This window comes from Nanorana parkeri, unplaced genomic scaffold (assembly GCF_000935625.1).
Source record: "Nanorana parkeri isolate BGI_ZX_2015 unplaced genomic scaffold, ASM93562v1 scaffold2040, whole genome shotgun sequence".
In the NCBI taxonomy this organism is placed as follows: Eukaryota; Metazoa; Chordata; class Amphibia; order Anura; family Dicroglossidae; genus Nanorana; species Nanorana parkeri.
The window spans coordinates 206,526-225,094 of NW_017308308.1; the positions used below are offsets into that span (position 1 = coordinate 206,526).

General features: G+C 40.9%; 1 protein-coding gene across 1 annotated transcript in view; it reads right to left on the reverse strand.

The window, feature by feature from the left end:
* Nucleotides 1–17,005, reverse strand: part of EVPL (envoplakin) — a 63,763-nt gene extending 46,758 nt beyond the window's left edge. Inside the window, exon 1 of the mRNA XM_018572463.1 lies at nt 16,766–17,005. Coding sequence (XP_018427965.1) covers nt 16,766–16,854 — 89 coding nt within the window. The 5' untranslated portion in view covers nt 16,855–17,005. The remainder of the gene's footprint in view (nt 1–16,765) is intronic.
* Between the last annotated feature and the right edge of the window lie 1,564 nt (nt 17,006–18,569).

Genomic DNA, 18,569 nt, shown 5'->3' on the forward strand with positions numbered 1-18,569 from the left:
ACGTGCTCGTGATGGGGGGGGGGGGGGGGGGGGGGTCAACCCTGTTAGAAATTATAACATTACTATATGATGAATTGCAGATATGTGTCACAGGGAAATCTTTCTCAATTATTGTTCCAAATGTTTGTTGACTTTGTTTCTTTATCAGGCTTTATTCATGCCTATGCTGTGCTTTGAAAAGTAGCATTGAAAAGAAAAAATTATTTTGGGGAAATTTGGCCACATGTTCACATCCAGCGTGTCAGGACATCATCACTGTTCAGCCAGGTGTTCTAGCTGCGTGTGCCGAATGTACACATTCTATACTTAACCATTTATGGCTGTTTGACTCGCATACTTTCGATGTTAATACCATTCAAGAATGTCAATTAAAAAGAATATTTTGGGGATTTATTATAGTTGTAAAAATTAATTTAATGCACAAGAAACATCAGGAGACAACACCAGGAGACAAAAAAAGTATTTCACCTAGTCCCCCTTAATTGCACAGCTTCCTGCTTAATTATTAATTAGACTTATTCTTTACAATGTTTTCAGATATCTTTGCATATAATACTTTTTCCAGTGTCTACACCTTTTAAATCATAGTCTCTTCTGTGCTTCATTAATTACCAGAAAAGGAATGTGTCTAAAGGGTGGTTCTATCGATACGAAACTGATCTGCAAGTCAAATGCACCCCAGATCTGTCCAAACTCCATTGTCAAAGTTCCTTATTCATGGTGTTCCTGGAACGCATTAACAGCTTGGAATATTGCCAGTGATGCTACATTATTCATAGATTCTGATAGCTTGACATCAATTTTGACCCTCCCCTACTGTAATTTAAAAAACAGGGAAACTTGTTGGAAGCTTTGTTTTTTTAACATGTATTTAGGACCCATTCACACTATTGCACTGCAGTAATGCACTTGTTACAGTAACATGTGCATTACATGCATTGGTGTGATATGGCGCCATTCATTCTGAATAGCACGCCAATGCACCTTGCAGATGGGCATGTGTGCAGCACAGCATAACACATGGCAACACAGTATCTTGCAGTGTAATATGCTGCCAGAAATGGGATATGTACCTTATTTGGTACATTTTGGTGATGCAATAGGCAGTCTATTCAAATGAATGGGCTGCCCTAATACAATGCATGTTGACGTGAGGCATAACGCGCATTAAAGTGCATACACTAAAGCACTGCAATGGTGTAAATGGGCCCTTACAGTCCTACTCCAGGTTTTTTTTTAAACTTTTGTATAGACTTGTGAAGAGTCAATATTTCTGTTACAATACTTACTCTACATTCTGTCCCTGCAGGACATGAAAATAGTTGCTCGAACACGTCCCTGTTCGATTCTTCAGAAGTTCAGCTTGAACAAGCTCCCAATCAGCAAAAACCCTGGACTCGAATCTGAACATCATTGAAGTCAATGATGACAGAATTCAAGTGGGTGCACGTGCCACACAACTGCAGTGGGAGTGCAGTGTGTACAGATCGGCGGGCAACGTTTCATTGTGATTACCTCGCTGGAGAACTTGATTGATGGATAAATTGTCGTGATTGACGCTGGTCAATAATAAACTTTATTTTCAAAGCTGATAAGTGTTTGTGTTTTATTTTACTAAAGGATTTCTAATTAGATATTTTTTTTGTGGGAATGGTTAAGCTGTACTATTGTACCTCTCTACTCATTATCTTGGGAGGGGGCCGATAACTGGTTGTCCCCTTATTATAAAGGGTTTTCCAGACTCCACCATAACTCCCCCCCATTTTACTATGACCCCCCACCTCCTTTCTGGGGCACACAGATGTGGAGAAGAGACCCCTATCCCTCAACATTGGAACAAGGCTGCTTTGTAAGGGGGCATACTTTGGCTATGGGACAAGAAGTGAAAGGAAATCTTCCCTAAAGGACTTACAGTAAATGACACAAAAAATAACAATTGTCTCATACATTTCCTTTTCTATCCAAAAGAAAAATAAGATGTTTGACCTTTTAATTCACTTAAAGCCTAAATTCTACCAAAACAAAACATTTTTAGTAGAGTGGAATAAAGTTACAACTTTTGCCAATGTTTTCATTATTGTCCACGCCTTCCTGTCCCTACAACAAGCTCCCCCTTTTCACAGGGTGTCTCAGAAAAAGGAATTGAGAGAAAAATAAACCTGACAAAATGTAACTTTTTCCTAGCAGTTAATGTTCTTCACTGTGGCATCTAAAAGATGTGTGACACCATTCTGGCATGGCACTTGAAAAGATGATTATAAGGTCCCTTTTATCTCAAATTTAGACCTCTGCCATAACATGAAATAATTACTGAATATACATATTTTATACATCATACAATTCTATTACACAATAGGTGAGATAAAAGACCCAACATTAGATGATTCTCAGATATGGCGATGATACCATTCCAATATTCCAATTATATCATAATCTAAATATAAAGCACATTAGATTATTCCAAATGTGACACTGACATCATCATGGAAAGTTACTTTATATTCTGTGGTCAGATGGTACCGCACCTTCTCAAAATGGTGGCCATTGGAGAGGATTGTAACATGCGTTGTTAAATAGGACATGAATACACCTACCCAACACAATACAGCCACTTCACACGAACACAATACATACTTAACACCGTACAGGTATATGGAGTCACAGGTTATAAACCATAAAGCTTAAGGCAATGGTGCAATTCTATACACTCTTTATAGACATATACAATGTCATATACAAGAACTGACATGATCACTGAAAATAATAATGTAATTCTATGACATTGTGTATTCCTTTAAGTCAAAACAACTGCATTATATGGTATACAAAGCAGTTCAATCTTACTGCAGCCCAAAGGAGTGGGGTGACGTTTGCCTGTGCCAAGATTATCCTTACATATCCGTAAGTCTCCCCTTGTAATATTTTTCACAGCTCAGTCACCTAACCCCACAGTATATGTTGTTTTTTTTTATCCCACGCTACTGTGTGTAGCAGAAGTTGAGATACAGAGGGTAACAGCCCCCCACCCCTTGCCCATCCACCCATTCCCAATTAAGCTCTGCAAAGGAGGCCTCTTGATTGGCAGCTCTAACCTCACTATCCCTACACTAAATGGTCACAAGCAAGGTCACAGGAATGCAAGAAGAGGGGGTGCACTGTCATACAAATCCGCACAGGAACTAGGTGAGCCTTTTTTCATGTCTGGAAAGAAAGTACAGGGACAGTGAGACACGTGCTGTCAATCAGAGAGGCCATCTCCTTTGTGGAGCATGGTTAAATATGAGACTCGCCTCTGCTCTCCCGCACCGAAGCTAAGTGAAAAAAACAAAAACATAGCGCAAACATCGGGGGGGAGGGGGGGGTGCGCAAAAATGCACCTTGCCTGCCTTGCCTAGAATCCTAGCACCGTCCCTGTGCAGCATACTGCATACTGTGGGAGTTAGGCAACTGAGTTATGAAAAATAATACAAGGAAAGACTTCTTCTATAACAGGCAGTATAACAGCTTTAAAACAAGCCATCCTTGATCTCTCTAGTTGCTTGTACTGTGAAGTAAATGATTCTCAAATATTACAATAAAGAAGTCTTACAGGCTGCCAAGATTCTGCTACAATAGAAAGCAATAGAAAAAGAGCTGTGATTACATTGCCTCTGTTGCAAACTTTGAAAATGAATTTCTCCACAATGCCTTTAGCTGCACAGATAAATGAAGGCTTGTTTTAAGGCCTCATTCACCGGGCCAATTAGGGCTGTGCACTTTAAAGAATCCAGTTCACAGGTGTTTGCGATCAGCAGTGGCCAGGAAGCCTGTACAAATCAATGACAGGCCCACATGAGCTGTGGCTGTTCACATGCATGTGTAACCATGTGCCAAATGGTTACATGCAGGATGCAGCTAGATACTGATGAGAGGCCCTGTATGAAGACACATTCTTGGCCGCTTATCTGTCCCTAGCTGCATGACATTGCGCAATGTACGGTCTCATGCGAATAGCCATTGCTCCTGTCAGCCTGTCATTGCTTTGTACAGGCTGTCTGGCTGCTGCTGATCGCAAACAACTGTGACCCTGCTGCAGCTTTATGCTAATGCTTGGTAGTGTATGGCCCTAATTGGCTGTGTAAATGAGACCCAAAGTGCTTTACTGTTTGTTCGGAATCTGTAAATATTTTAAAACAGAAAAAACATCTGCACCACTCAACTTGCAGACAAACGTCTGTATAAGTACAAATAATTTTCCTAAAAAAATCTCTGCACCACTAAATGTAAAATAATATACTGTATGATGCAACAAATAAGCACTTTACTGAAACAACAAACAATAGAATACAAAGTATTTTAAGGAGCATGTGCCATTACAATAATCACAAAATTTAAAATCTAATTCCAAACATGACCTATCCACCAGTCCATATATAAGCTAATTGATGAGCTACTGGCCTGTTGTGAGTGTTTCTGTGGTAGTATAGTAGACCTACTGTGGTAAAGACCTGGGTCACAATGCACTAAGAACACTCAAATATAAATAAGATCACGTACTACAGGGTATTATAAAGAATACGCAATGTAGATTAAAAGGTCTAAATATAAAAACATTATGCAATCCTAGAAGCCCTGAATCTAAGCTACAGTGCATTATACTGTGCTTATTCTGTAAATATTTTAGTCTGCACAGTCTGGTCACTGGTTCACTTTAGGCATATTCCTAGACTCTCCAACATGTCCCACTTTAAAAGTGAAAAATATTTGGCTCCTGGAAGGGTTTGAACCTCTGCCAGGTTGTAAATATTTCTAGGTGTGTCAGGTTTCCATAAGATTGTGAAGAGCTCACTGGCTCTAGGTGGCTGCAAACACACAAAGGAAACCCACAAGACTCGAAAAGGGATCACAATGATGGGCACCGAACCAATCAAGTTTCAGAATCCATAAAAGGTTTAATATTTAAAGTGACACTACACTCAGGAGTTAAATCTTAACAATACATTCACGTACCTTAACTATTAACAATACTGGACCTTATTTGTGTATCACTCGGCTGTAGATCCTCAAATAATCTCTGAATTGGTGCTGACACTGTCCTTCCTTCTGGAGGGTGGCTATTTCTGTTCCCCATGGTCCATGTGTGTGTTGTAAAGTAGCCATCACCCCAAGCTCACTCCAGTGATGGACTCCAATCTCTCTTTTAGTTTACCAATTTGTCTTATTACTATTTGTCTTCCTGGAACCAGATGCATTATAATACAGAAGGTCAGGCATTACATCCAGTATTCAGCCATGGGCTGTGGTGCACAGGTGGGACTCTGGAGCCCTAGAGATAAACAGGAAAATCTGTCTACCAGAGGGCAGCAGAGGGCTTGGCAGTGGAAAGTGATCTTCATTGCATGTAAGGCCTGTGAGGGGCAGAAGAAGCCAGTCCCAACTTTTTCTTTAAAGTATGCCCGCATTCGGAGAAAATGCTAATGGGATATGTTGAGCAGAATGGATAGAGAAGAAAAACTAGAAAATGGCCACTACTTCTAATAATGACCTAAAAGGCACTTAAAACATTTTTATTTAAGTTTTGGGTGAAATGGGGCAGAGCTTGTCCTCTGCCATGCCATTATTGCTGTCTGGTACCCTAGCAGGGAGAACTTCCTAGTTGTCATTAAGGCCATTGGAGCTCTGCTGTTAGATGATCTTCCTGATTCCCCTGTCTAGAATACATTCTCCATATTTTCCAATAAGGAATCCACTAGGCAGTCTGACCTCAGAATTATGGGGTCATTGACTTCTTAGTGCATTCTGAGTAGGCATGTACGAGAAATGAAAAATGACAAATACGTTTTGATGAGTTCCACTTTGATAGTTATTAACAGGTACATTTTAATGAAGGTGTGCCTAAACTTTCTAAACCAAGGACCAGTTATTATTATTATTATTAGACAGGATTTATATAGCACCAACAGTTTGTGCAGTGCTTCACAAAATAAGGAAGACATTACAATCACAATACAATTCAAGACAAGATGGTAAGGTCACCATCCTTCAGACCACACGGGCCAGACTGTGCCCAGAGGGAGTGGAAAATGTCCTGGAATCAGTGGGAGTAAAAAATGTTCCCAGGTTGGAGGCAATGTGAGTAAAAAATTGCATATCCCTGTGATTAGTTGCAGGAGGAATAATGTCTCACCATTGGTGGCCGTGGAAGGAATAGTGTCCCATTGTTTGTATCAATGAGAAGAAAAGTGCCCCATCACTTGGTGTATTGGTAGGAGAAACCATTCCCCATTGTTGGTGTCAATGGGAGGAATAGTGTCCCATGGGCTGGTTAAAGGCAGGCAAAGGGTCATTTGGGGATCACTTCAACAGTTATTAACAGGTGCATTCTAATTCAAGGGTCCTTAAACTTTTTAAATGAAGGGCAAGTTCACTGCCCTTCAGACCTTAGTGGGACCAGATTGTGGCTAGAGGGAGTAGAAAATTCCCAGGTGTAAGTGGGAGTAAAAAAATCACAAAGGTTGGTGAGCAATGGGAGTAAAAAAATTACCTGGCCACTGTGGTTAGTGGGAAGAGGAATAATGTTCCATTGCTGGTGGCAGTGGAAGCAATAGTGCCTCATCACTGGTGTCAGTGGGAGGAATAGCACCCCATCATTTTTATTAGGAGAAATAAATCCCAGTTGTTGGTGTCAGTGGGAGGCAAGCAAAGGGTTGCATCTAGACCATGGGTTGAAGTTTAGAGACCACTGGTTTAATTAATCATGTTGGCCAGCATGCATGCCTGCCTCAACGGAATATGATGGCATTTGGCATTTACAAATGACCTCGCCTTGCATACTGTAGTTGTTAGACATTCATTGTACGTACAAGGTCATGCATGTTTGCCTTGCTCAAATTAATACAGACTGCATAATAGTGAAAGCATACAATACATACAGAGGACTATACAGTATGAATGATATTAGCTTTGGGTGAAGTGTGAGGCTGCTGCTTGTTTACTCTAGCAATGCGCAAGGTGTGATCACCAGCCCGAGAGAAAGAATGTCAAATTGGATGACACATTTAGTGATTCCAGGGACAAACCCTTCATGTCTCGGTATCACAGCCACACCTTACAATGTCCCACAGTATGTGTCACTCACAGCCCTGGAGAAAACCAAAAAACTCACTCAGGTATGTACTGTACAACACCTTGTCTACCCAGGATTCCTTCTTTATTGTAAGATAAATATTTAGTCAATGCATACGGGTTTGACTGGTACCATTTCATCCAGTGTTTTAACTGCATTTCAGATTTACTACTAAAGAGGCTGAGGATGAACTGTGTAAAGAGCAAATGGAATAGATAGAGAAAACCACTCAAATTATAGTGTACCTGCGAGGACAGAAACACTGGATATGTCTTTGTTTGCTGTTTTTTAAAAGGTACAGACTTCATGGTTTTGATGTTGCTCCTGGCTTCACTACCTAATGAGTCACTGACCCAAAACATGCTTCACTGATCAAACTCATTTTTAAAAATTAACTTGTACATACTTTAAATCTGGTCATCTTCTAGACAACACAGGCTCTTCTCTTCTCCTCCAGTGTTGTTATCGATAGTCCATACTCTGTTTACTGGGAGCCCAGGCTGGTGTGAACATGCACCCCCATGAATTTCTACTGCCAAATAGAAGTCCACTTCCTGTGCCTAAAGCCTGTATAACTGCAGTAAGATTTAAAGTGAATGTATAGCCAAAACTGTTTTAGTTTTAATAGCGTGCAGAACAATTAATACCCTTCAGTTTATTTTTTGCTGTCTGTGTACCATTGAGGAAATTTCTCTTCACTTCCTGTGCCAGAACCTCAACCGGAAAGGAGAGGACATCTCCCAAAATGAAGAGAATTCCCCTCTTAGACAGTTGTCTCTGGTACAGGTGTCACAACAAGATTTACTATTACTGTACCTTTTGTTCTGGGGAATCTCTAAAATTTTAGATTTCCCTTCACTTTCTTTCTCAGTGACAATGGTCACCAAGACAAGAAGCGTAGTCACAGACAGCAACTAAAACATGATAGAGGATCAAACCCTTTTATACTCCCTCCAAAACTAAAAGAAACGTTTTGCATAGAGATGCACTATGCCCATGACTGGTAGTCTTATGAGCTTTGGCGTGAGATTTGGTGATGTCACTACTGTGTTGCTCACTGTGTTTTTTTTGCTGGAGAGGAAGCTATACCTAAGAACCTGTAGTGAAAAAATCTCTCTGCTTCTGTGTCATTTATTCTGTATATCAGAGCTTTCTCACCTCTTCTGCTGATGCTCGATTATTCCTTAATGAGTCCCTAGGCAACCAATCTTAAGGGCAACGGCTCTGACATGAGGAAGAGCTCCCCTACCAGTGCAGGACAAGACATAATAAATAATTCATGGTGTCAGGGAAATCCGGCAAAAGTGCACACACACAATGCGGTGCACACATGGCGCCGGCGGCCAAGCCATGCAGGGAATCTTTAGACAATACTGAAGAATAGTCCTCCACAATTTGCCATTTTTTTGGGCACAGCTTCCACATTTTAGGTCCTCTTTAAAGCTCTCTACAATTTTTAAATGGCAGCCAGCCCTGAGTGCATGGCCCGGCTGACAAACTATATTTCTAATGAAAGATCTTTCTGCCAGCATCCAAGGTATTTTCAAGCATTTGTTTGCCTATGAAGGAAGAAGGGAAAGAGCTAGGGAAGACAGCCTGACTTGGGTCAAACTATAGTCATTATAGTGATTGGACTGGAAAAAGACTTCCGACCCATCAACTTTCTCCCGCTTGGCTAGGTATGTAGAGAGGTCTATGTTTCCCCATCCAACAGTGAACGACTGGATCAGGCTTGCATTTTCTAATGTCTGTAGGCATCTTTGCCCCTAGACACTCTTTACTCTACAGCCAGGTGAACTGCCTGGCCGTAAAGGTTTAAAATATTTTGCCTTATCCTAATTCCAATTGTTTCAGTGCTTCAGTTCTAGCAATTCTAAAGCTGTATTTAACAATACAGTCATTCTTCTTACCATTTAAAAAAAATCAAATCAAGACTCTTTAAGGCCATGTGTGAGATCTGCCCAAACTTGTATGATATGCATTATTGTGGATATCTAAGTTCTACCCTTCAGGTGTACCTTTTGATTTTGGATTTCTACAGAAAAATAGAAGTGCACTTCCTGTGCCGAAAGCCTCATAGCTGTATATCTACAGTGAGATTTAAAGAAAATGTATAGAATTGAAACCCTTGCCAGTTTATTGTTTGCTGTCTGAGTAAAATTGAGGAAGTGAGAGAAAAGTTTCCAAAGTTAAGGGCAAATAGAGTGGTGAATCTCCCCAATGGGGACCCAGACAGCAATTAATACTTGACTGAGGGTGTAACCTATTCCTAAGTCCTGTCCTTCAGGTGTTCTAAAATCTGGACATAAAAATGCAGACACTTCACATTTGATTATGTGTTCACAGGAAGAGGGAACACAAAAACCATACCTCTTAACTCTCTGAGAGGAGAGAAAGGGGCACATAGTATAGAGTATGTGGGAAAAGGACACACCCGTGCCACACCCCAGTTATTTGGACCCTGAAGAATTAATATGAAAAAAAGTGGTTGCTTAAACCCACACATGCTTTTCTTCACCACTACATTTCCCGTATACTGGTTTTTCATAATGACAAATGCACTAATTTAGGTCATTTAAGTTGGATGATAGGTTTAATGCAGTAGAACCCCTCTGGCAGTTAATAATTTATTTTATAGAGGTCTTTAGGGTAGACCAAAAATAGGGACAACTGGGGAGCTTTTTCCCCCAAAAGAGGGACAGTTTGGGAGGTATGCAAAACTCCCAAGACATTAGGAAGCCAAGAGCTGACTCTGCCCTTAAGCATCCACCACAGAACTGCTTCTCTAGAGCTCCCTGCCACATAACTTCTTATCTAGAGCACCCTGCCACTGAACTGATTTTCCAGTGCACCCTGCCACCGATTTTCTGGTGGTTGTCACCCATGCCCTGCAGTACTTAGATGCAGAGGCCTGGCAATTGCTGCCCGGGGCAGGTGGGTGGATGACCCTTGTACAAGACACAGCCAAAGCTGACTCCTGCATGACACAGAAGGGGGTTAGCGCATGACATAGGGCATGATACAAAAATGAATAGTTGATGCATTTGTGATGCTTGCATCTGCTAGAGGAAGGAAATGGTTCAGGGGGTTGTAAATTACAAGTACAGTGACACTCCTGGAGGATGTGGTGGCATAACATTTACTCACTTTCTCTTGCACTCCAAGATGGATGGTTCTGTGATCTGCAGGAATAGCCTAGTAAGCTGAATCAGAACCTGGCTTCTCATATGTAAGGGGTATTTCAACAGCAAGGTCTCCCTACTCTGCCATCATTCCTAGCTATGTTCTGGTCTACCTAAGTGTTTTGGGTTTCTGTGCCCACATTGGCATGATGTTCTAATGCCTCCTGTTCAGTTTGCATAACCTAAATAAAAATAATGCTTCAAGCATAGAAATCCCTCATAATGAACCACATGAAGTTTGCAGGCCAAGCAACACAAGCTTAGATATCTCAGAAATAGTGTGCTCAAAGAGTAATAAGAAATCATCAGGTGGTGTAATGCTCCAGCATCTACCAAAAACTGAAATAGCTGCTTTGTGTGGATTTACATAGTTACATAGTTACATAGTATTTGGGGTTGAATAAAACCTTTGAACATATCTGCTTTCTTAAGTAGGCTTGTTCACATGGCAGTAGAGAGGTCACTAGTCACTTTTATTAAAACAATATCAATTATAATCAAATTGTCTTACTTACAGCAAACAAAACCAAAAAACTTTGCAACTCTAAATTTCTCTTGAATTAAAAGGCTGTTGAATAAAAAGGTCATTCTTATTATCCTCAGTATTGAACCAACCCATCTGAGGAATCTGTGTCACAGAAACACACCCTCATAAAAAGATGCATACAAAAAATGGAACAAGACATTTACAGTTTTATTAGCAGATAAGGACCATGTGATATAAGTATAACCAGAGAGAAGTTAAAGCTAAATTTCAGGGCAAATTCCAAAAATAAAAAAATATATTCTAAAAAAACAAAACAAAAGTACTGCGCTTTGTGTAAAATCAGCGGTCTCTCTGCTGTGATCCCACAACCCACCAACTGAATTAGAACTACAGAGCTCCAATCACTAACACTTCTTCTCCTAACTTGGAAAAGACATTCATTTTAACTGGTTAAAGGCATGGTACTCCTCATCATTTTTTTTTCTTGGGACCATTGCATAGTTTTGAAAACCTTACTTGCATAGTGACTCGTAGAGCAAAGAAGAGCCCAGCTAGTGCCAGGACAAGGTTCCCTGGGAATTAGAGTGAAAATGCCAAAATCGCGTTGCTCTCCCAAAACTAAGAAGCTTGTACATCAGCAAATTTAGTGGTTAAGCCAGTGCCATGGTTTAGAAATGGCAGCTGCTGTGCACTGGCACTAGAACTGCCACCTGCTGAACCAAGCACAACAGGATTGGAGAGTGTTATGTGTGTATAAGGGCACTAGAATTATGGTACAAAAATTAGGGTAAAACATTTTTTCTTAATGTGGCACTACCAATACAAAAATTAATGAATGCAATGAATGAAGAGCAAGATCGGCTGTCATACTGACAGCCCAGCATTGCCGTTTGCATTGGAGCAAGTCTCTCACTGAATTTACCTGGACTCTGCTATCAATGTGACAGTTGTGCAATGTATTAAAAGCGGAGCCAGTGTTCCTGATACAGAGAGGGCGTTTGTGACACTGAGCAGAACTCTATTGATTAAACTGGGAGAGGAGCTGGACTGAGCTGTCAATTTGCACAGTGTGGAAGCAGATGATGCAGAGGAAAGAGATGCTCCCAGCTCAGCTGCTTTTCCCTCCCCTGAGCACAGTGGCCAAGGCAGTGCCTCTCTTGTTCTAACTCAGCCCAGCCCTGAGCCGAGTGCCCATCAATATTCATCTGAGGCTGAGAGCCCATATATTTGGCACCTGTTTTTTTATCCACACACTTGATGCTGAAGTGGATATGGACTGGTACTAAAACAGTCTGCATTTTTACAGCCCCTAGTGACCTCCATGATATCTACAATGTTTTTAATATACATGTAAAAAAAAAAAAAGTAAAAAAAAAAAAAAAGGCAGATCAGCAGATCTAAACCATCAAGTTACTGGAGACATCTTAGTAAATTGCCAGAGGACTATGTTTCAAATTATTTTCTCATCGCTACTAGCTAATTAGAATTTATGACACTATAAAAGGGGTGTTCCCACATTCACAAAGAATGTCAGGAACAAAACATTCCTTAAACATGCAGCAATTCACTTATTGCATAATTTAATTATGCTGGTTACTGACAAGCTGAGCATTCACTCAGCTTGTCAGCTTGTCAGTAACCACAATAATGCATTATGGATTACAACATCTTATTTTGGGTACAAGTTGAATAGTTCATTGTTCATTCATAGTTTCAATGTATTGCATAAATAGGCAATTTAAAATGATTAGTTGTATATGATTTATGTATTTATTGTATTGGGTTATAATTCCTTATACTGGACTGTGGTTATTTTATGTTTTCTTTTGCACATTTCAATGCCTTTTGTTGCTAATTATGTATAAAATTCACAACTTGTTGGCGAAATGTGTATTTGTTATCATCATTACTCCTTTTTTTCCACTGAGGCATTTTAAACTTTGGTTTTTCATATGTGGTGGACGTCACATTTCAACTCCCCAAACACACAATACACATAATTATATATGCCAGAAGGACATGACCTAGACAAACACGGTTCAATGTATTGTTAAAGCGGGGGGGACATGCTATCTAGAAACAGATGCAGGCTAATAATTACCAATTCATATACTGTAAAGCGTAGCAACCAAACATTTGTTTTCATTGTATTACTCATTTACAAGTTAAAGGAGAACTATGAGGTGAGTGCTTTTCAGTCACCTCATAGTTCTAGCCGACCTGTGACAATGAGACTGTCACAGGTTGGCTCAGTAGATCGGGAGGTGAGCGAACACATACCGGCGTTCGCTCACCTCTCGATCGTGTCACGGCTCCCTGCCGTGACAGGGGAGGGGTTGGATTCCCCCCTCCCCGCTACAAGCCACCAGCGCTGACTGGCGGAACAGACGGGGGAGGGGGCGGGTACAGCTGTCTCTGCCTCCAGATAGGCAGAGCCAGCTGTCACTCACGCAGCTGGGCGGATCCCGGCATAATTGTCGGGATCCGCTTCAGCTGCGGCGTTTCAGTATACCGCGAGCTACAGCTCGCGGTATACTGAGCCTAGGATGACGGGAGGACGCTAGTTTGTGTCCTCCCGTTACCTTAAGGAGAACTATGGGGAAAAGCCTTAACCCCATAGTTCTCCTTTAAAGTTATTCAATTAGTTATGTAGCTCTCCTTACCATCTTGTCTTGATTTTTATTGTAACTCTAATGCCTTATATTGTAAAGTGCTGCACAAACTGTTGGCACTATATAAATCCTGTATAATAATTTGTAGACACGAGATAGATAGATAGATAGATAGATAGATAGATAGATAGATAGATAGATAGATAGATATACCTTGTTTAAAGGTATGGAAGGCAGAGGCATCACAGCAGGGTAGACATGACCCCGTGTGGGAGGCCACAGGAAATCGGCTAGGTAAGGGAAAAAACAAAAAGGTAGTAGACTCGTCCATGGCGGGGACAAAAAAAAGAATGCCGTGTGGGGGACCCAAACTTATAATTGACTTGTTCCATGGGGTTAAGGGCGGAGCATTAATCCGTTGAGTGCTGCCATGATGCGCCAGGAAAGATAGATAGATAGAATGAATGATGAACAAGTCCTGTTGAATGTAACTAACTACTTCAAGCTCAAACTACTTCAAGCTTCAATTCATTACCTGAATAAATGGGAACAATCACAGGCATAAATCTACAAAATATATTAAGGGGTGCCCTACCCATTAATATATGGCCCTTCAATACATTAAGGGGTCTATATATAAATAGTTTGACCCAAGATTCACACAGTCAAGGCTGTCCCTACACTATTCGCCACCTGAAGTCAGGGGTGGGGAGTTACGGGGGTGCTGCCAGTGTATGGTCGTTGGGGGGGTGCTATTAGTTAATGGTGAAAGCAGCATGCTGTCAGTCGCTCTGTCCGTCATCCCGCCCAGCTCACTGACCCAACTGGTTGCCAGGAGCTTGGCAGGACGCCAGTGAGCTGGGTGGGAAGACAGACAGAGCATCACAGGGTGCTAAGAGCTCTTAGCAACCTGGGAAGCTGTGGCCATCCCCCCCCCCCCTGCTGCTGACCCACCACTCAAACCTGCCACCCCACAATAACATCCCACCTGAGGCAACTGCCCCAGGCTGCCTCATTATAGGGATGACCCTAGACACAGCTTTCACCCAAGACGCACACATTATTTGAATTAGGTTCAAATAGAAAACTGTGTGAATCCTGGGTGAAAGTTGTGTGATCCTTGGGTTAAAATATTTATAACTAGACCCCCTAAAACTGAAGGAGAATAATATATTACAGTGATGAAGCTGAAGGTGAGAGGGTCCTACCGCGTCAATGAGAAGCATTCAATTAGATATCTCTTGTTACAGTTGAATCTATTCTCTGTGTGTGCACTCTTAAAGATAATATGTGTATGAAGAGTCAGTAGCATTGATTGGCAAAGAGTCAGCAGCATTCATAGGCAGTTAAGCTATCAGCACTGATATGGAAATGTATCTTGCACCACTGATTGCAGTACCATAAACAATAAAAGAGGGTAGCTGCCTGAATCATCTGAGCTAGATTCAGAGCAAAGAGAAAAAAAAATGGAAGCAGATGAAGGCTTGTGAACTTGCGACAGACTGAAAAAAGGCTGCCTGGGTGGGTCTCACAGCCTTTGATTCATTTGCTACCTGTTCATCAGGTTCTTCATTGCAAAGTGTCACCTCCTAAAAAAATTGTCACTACTTAAGCTCCAAATAGACAACACCCCAATACTGCCCTGAATCATGGGAACCTTGCCAATTTTAACACCTTCATTTCCACAGAGAAGCTTCACAGGGAGAAATGTTAAAGTGGAAGTTCACTCTGGAATTCCTCAGTGGACAAGAGACAGCCATATTATTATTATTGTAATAATAATAATACAGGATTTCTATAGCGCAAAAAGTTTACTCAGCACTTTACAGTATAAAGGGAGACAGTACAATACAATTCAAGGCAAGATGGTTAGGAGGGCCCTATAACCCATGTTCCTTGATAAATGCATAGAACCATGTTTGACTTCTGTCTGCATTCTGGTTGTCCAGTCATCAGCATTGGAAACTGCCGGCCATTTACCAGCGACACCATGCAGCTTGTAGTGCCACTCAGTCCCCCATGGTATCTACGTCCTGTAATTGCAAAGCCTTGCTGCAAACTTCTGGAATGCCTTGTCAAAGATGTAGATAGCACAAAGGGATGCATGGTATCGCTGGTAAATAGCCGGCAGTTTCCAATGCTGAAGCTAGAAATTAAACATGGATCTATATATTTATCAAGGTACATGTGTTATATATGGCTGTTTGATGTTCATTAAGTACATCTAGGGTGAAAAATCCACTTTAAAGTGGCTTAACGTTTTACCGCACTTTGTCTACGTGCATTGTCTTCATTTATTGATTCATCTTTGAAAGAAATTGATAATTGTAAATAATATACCCCCCCAAGCCCTAAGGGTTTTTAAACATTGCCCTCTGCAAAAACACTAATTTATTAACATTTATTTATAAAGGAGTTAGTTTCTGACAGGTATTAAAAAAAGAGACCACTTATGGTGCAATTAGGTGATATGTTAAAAGCAGTCAGAAATTGTCCTGCGTGATGGCGACAGACTGGGTCATACAATTCTATTAGACAGCTTTATACTGTGCTGACTGCCGCAACAAATATCAAGCATTCAGATTCAAGACAGTCATGCACTTTGCAATGTGAATCTGCAATCTCTGTTAGATATAGCAAAACTATATAGTAGAACCCTTTTCTAAACATCTGGATGTGCATTTAGTCAGGTAGGCTATCGTTCGACATTATCGTTAGCAGAGCTAAAGAAGGTTATTGACTCAGAATGCAAGGCTTAAAGGGTATCTAAAACCAAAACCAAAAATGTAATATGGTGCAGCTACAATCCTTAGATGTGGTGGCTACATTTGTTTTCTTGTTTTAGTCTTTTTTCCTATTATTTTCACCTGGCGATCTGGCCAGTAAGTCTGGTATTTTCATTTAGTTAAAACCTTTATCCCAAAAGTAAAAAAAAAAGGTTTCTGTAACTGCTTAAAAAGTGTTATTTGTCATTTAAAGTCAATTTGAATCTATCTAACACGACCCTCTCCACAGGTTGACAATGCTGATGTCTATGAGGGGCTACGTTGTTCCTCTATAGATACAGAGCTTGGCTGGACAAATGGGTGAAGCCAAAGAAAAAAAAGCCTAAAAGAAAAGAAAACTAATTCGGACACCACATCTAAGGATTGCTAAGCTGGAATATATTACATTTCTGTGTTCTGTTATCAGCTCAATGAAATGAATGCAGTCTGACTGGTTGTTATGACTTACTGGACTTTCCCCTTTTCCTAACTCAATAAGACAAATGTGAACATATAATAATTAAGTCATTTTTAGCATTTTTTTCTCTGTATAGCTTAAAAAAATTGAACTGCAAATATTATGCAGAGTCAAACAACGACGTTCCCATACTCACTTGCCAAACTTCGAAGGCGATTTGGTAGGCGACTTGGTAGGCGACTTGGTAGGCGACTTGGTAGGCGACTTGCTCTGCCCTTTAAACATGGTGCCACTTTGTTTCCTTGCTCTCTTCCCTGCAGTCCTTGAACCTCTGTCCTACAGTATGTAGCACCTGAATGTCTGACAGCGTACGCCAGAGAACAAGAGGACTGTATGACAGGACTGTGCAGAAGGCAGCAGACTCCTCCCAAAACTTCTAGTCTGGGTGATGGGACCTGAATGTAAAAAAAAAAAAGAGGTGTAGATAACCTGCTAAACCAGTTAAGTAGGACAGTGAACAGAGACACTGACTGCCTGTCCCCACCCTGGCAGAATACTTGTCATTACTCTCCTAGAAGTATTTTAAAGTGAAGGGAAAAAGATTATTTTTATTCAAATATGAAAGGATTAAATTAGGCACGAAGAGCGATCTGCTGTGGGGTATCATATGCATAATCCAAATCAAATGTGCTTTTTGCATAGAGAGAATGCTCTTTATTGTCTTGTTGCGTGTGGTAGACGACAATAATAATAATGGCAGGATGATATATATACTGTATATTGTTTCAAATAAAATGAAATCATGAAATCATAGATTACGAGCCAATAGTAATCAATACCGCCATGGAATCCATAAATGACAGATGCTGTAGAATAGCCTGTCACATCAGGGTTGGTGCCAATGGGGAAGGCAGAATTTGGCCGCTTTTTTAGGGATTTATCAAAACTGGAGCACACAGAATCTAGAGCAGTTGCCCATAGTAACCAATCAACCTCGCGCTTCATTTTGTTCAGTTAACATTGGTAAATAAAGATACGTGCTGATTGGTTGCCATGAGCGACTGCTCTAGATTCTGTCTGCTCCAGTTTTGATAAATTCCCTTCTCTTTTAAATTCTTTTAGATAAACATGGCAATATAGATGAGCTTGATATAAGGAATTGTGTGTTTTTCTTGATTTTAATGTTATATGTACAGGAAGGCAGCCATATTTACTCATTACTTGGACACGCAAGTCTGCGAGGCGTCTGATTCATGGAGATCTGTGAAGGACACATTGTGCCACCTAATACCCCGTTAGCACCTTGGATTTTTATAGCTTAAAGCTCAGAGCTACAAACGCTAAACACAAGGAATCACATTGTTTTCTATCTATGGCCACTGTTCAAACCTGAGCGTTATGTCGCTTGTAGCAAAATGCCTGCCGCTGGAAAAAATACAGACACTTATCTGCAAATATCTGTGTTGGCCGCATAGACTTCAATGGAGACACCTGAAAATGCGTGACACAAACGTTTTTGCACATTTGTTGTGCATTTTGTCACGCATTTGTAGATGCGAGAAGCACATTCGCTGGCGAGGGGTGAGGAGTTGGGGTGTGTGACATAGACAATCTGGCTGGTGGGGGATGGGTGATAGGTATCGCTCTGGTCAGCGTCCTGCTCAGCTCCTGGCAACCAGTGGCGTCACTGGTTGCCAGGAGCTGGGCGGGATGCCTGCCAGAGCATCCCAGGTTGCTAAGAGCTGGGTGGGGAGATGTGTATGGCCCTAAGGAACCTGGGAAGCTAGGAAATAAATGTTTGTCTCTTGACTGATCCCATCCTATGACTGCACATTAAAGGGACAACAGCATATTAGTGAGATCATATATTCTATCAGCATGTTCCTTGCCAATAAATTTGCATGCAGAAGAGTCTGACTGGCTTGGAGTAGAAGTAAGCTTCAGGTTTTTAAGTCTTAAAAATACAGTGATACGCAGCACTGAAGATAATAAACTTAACT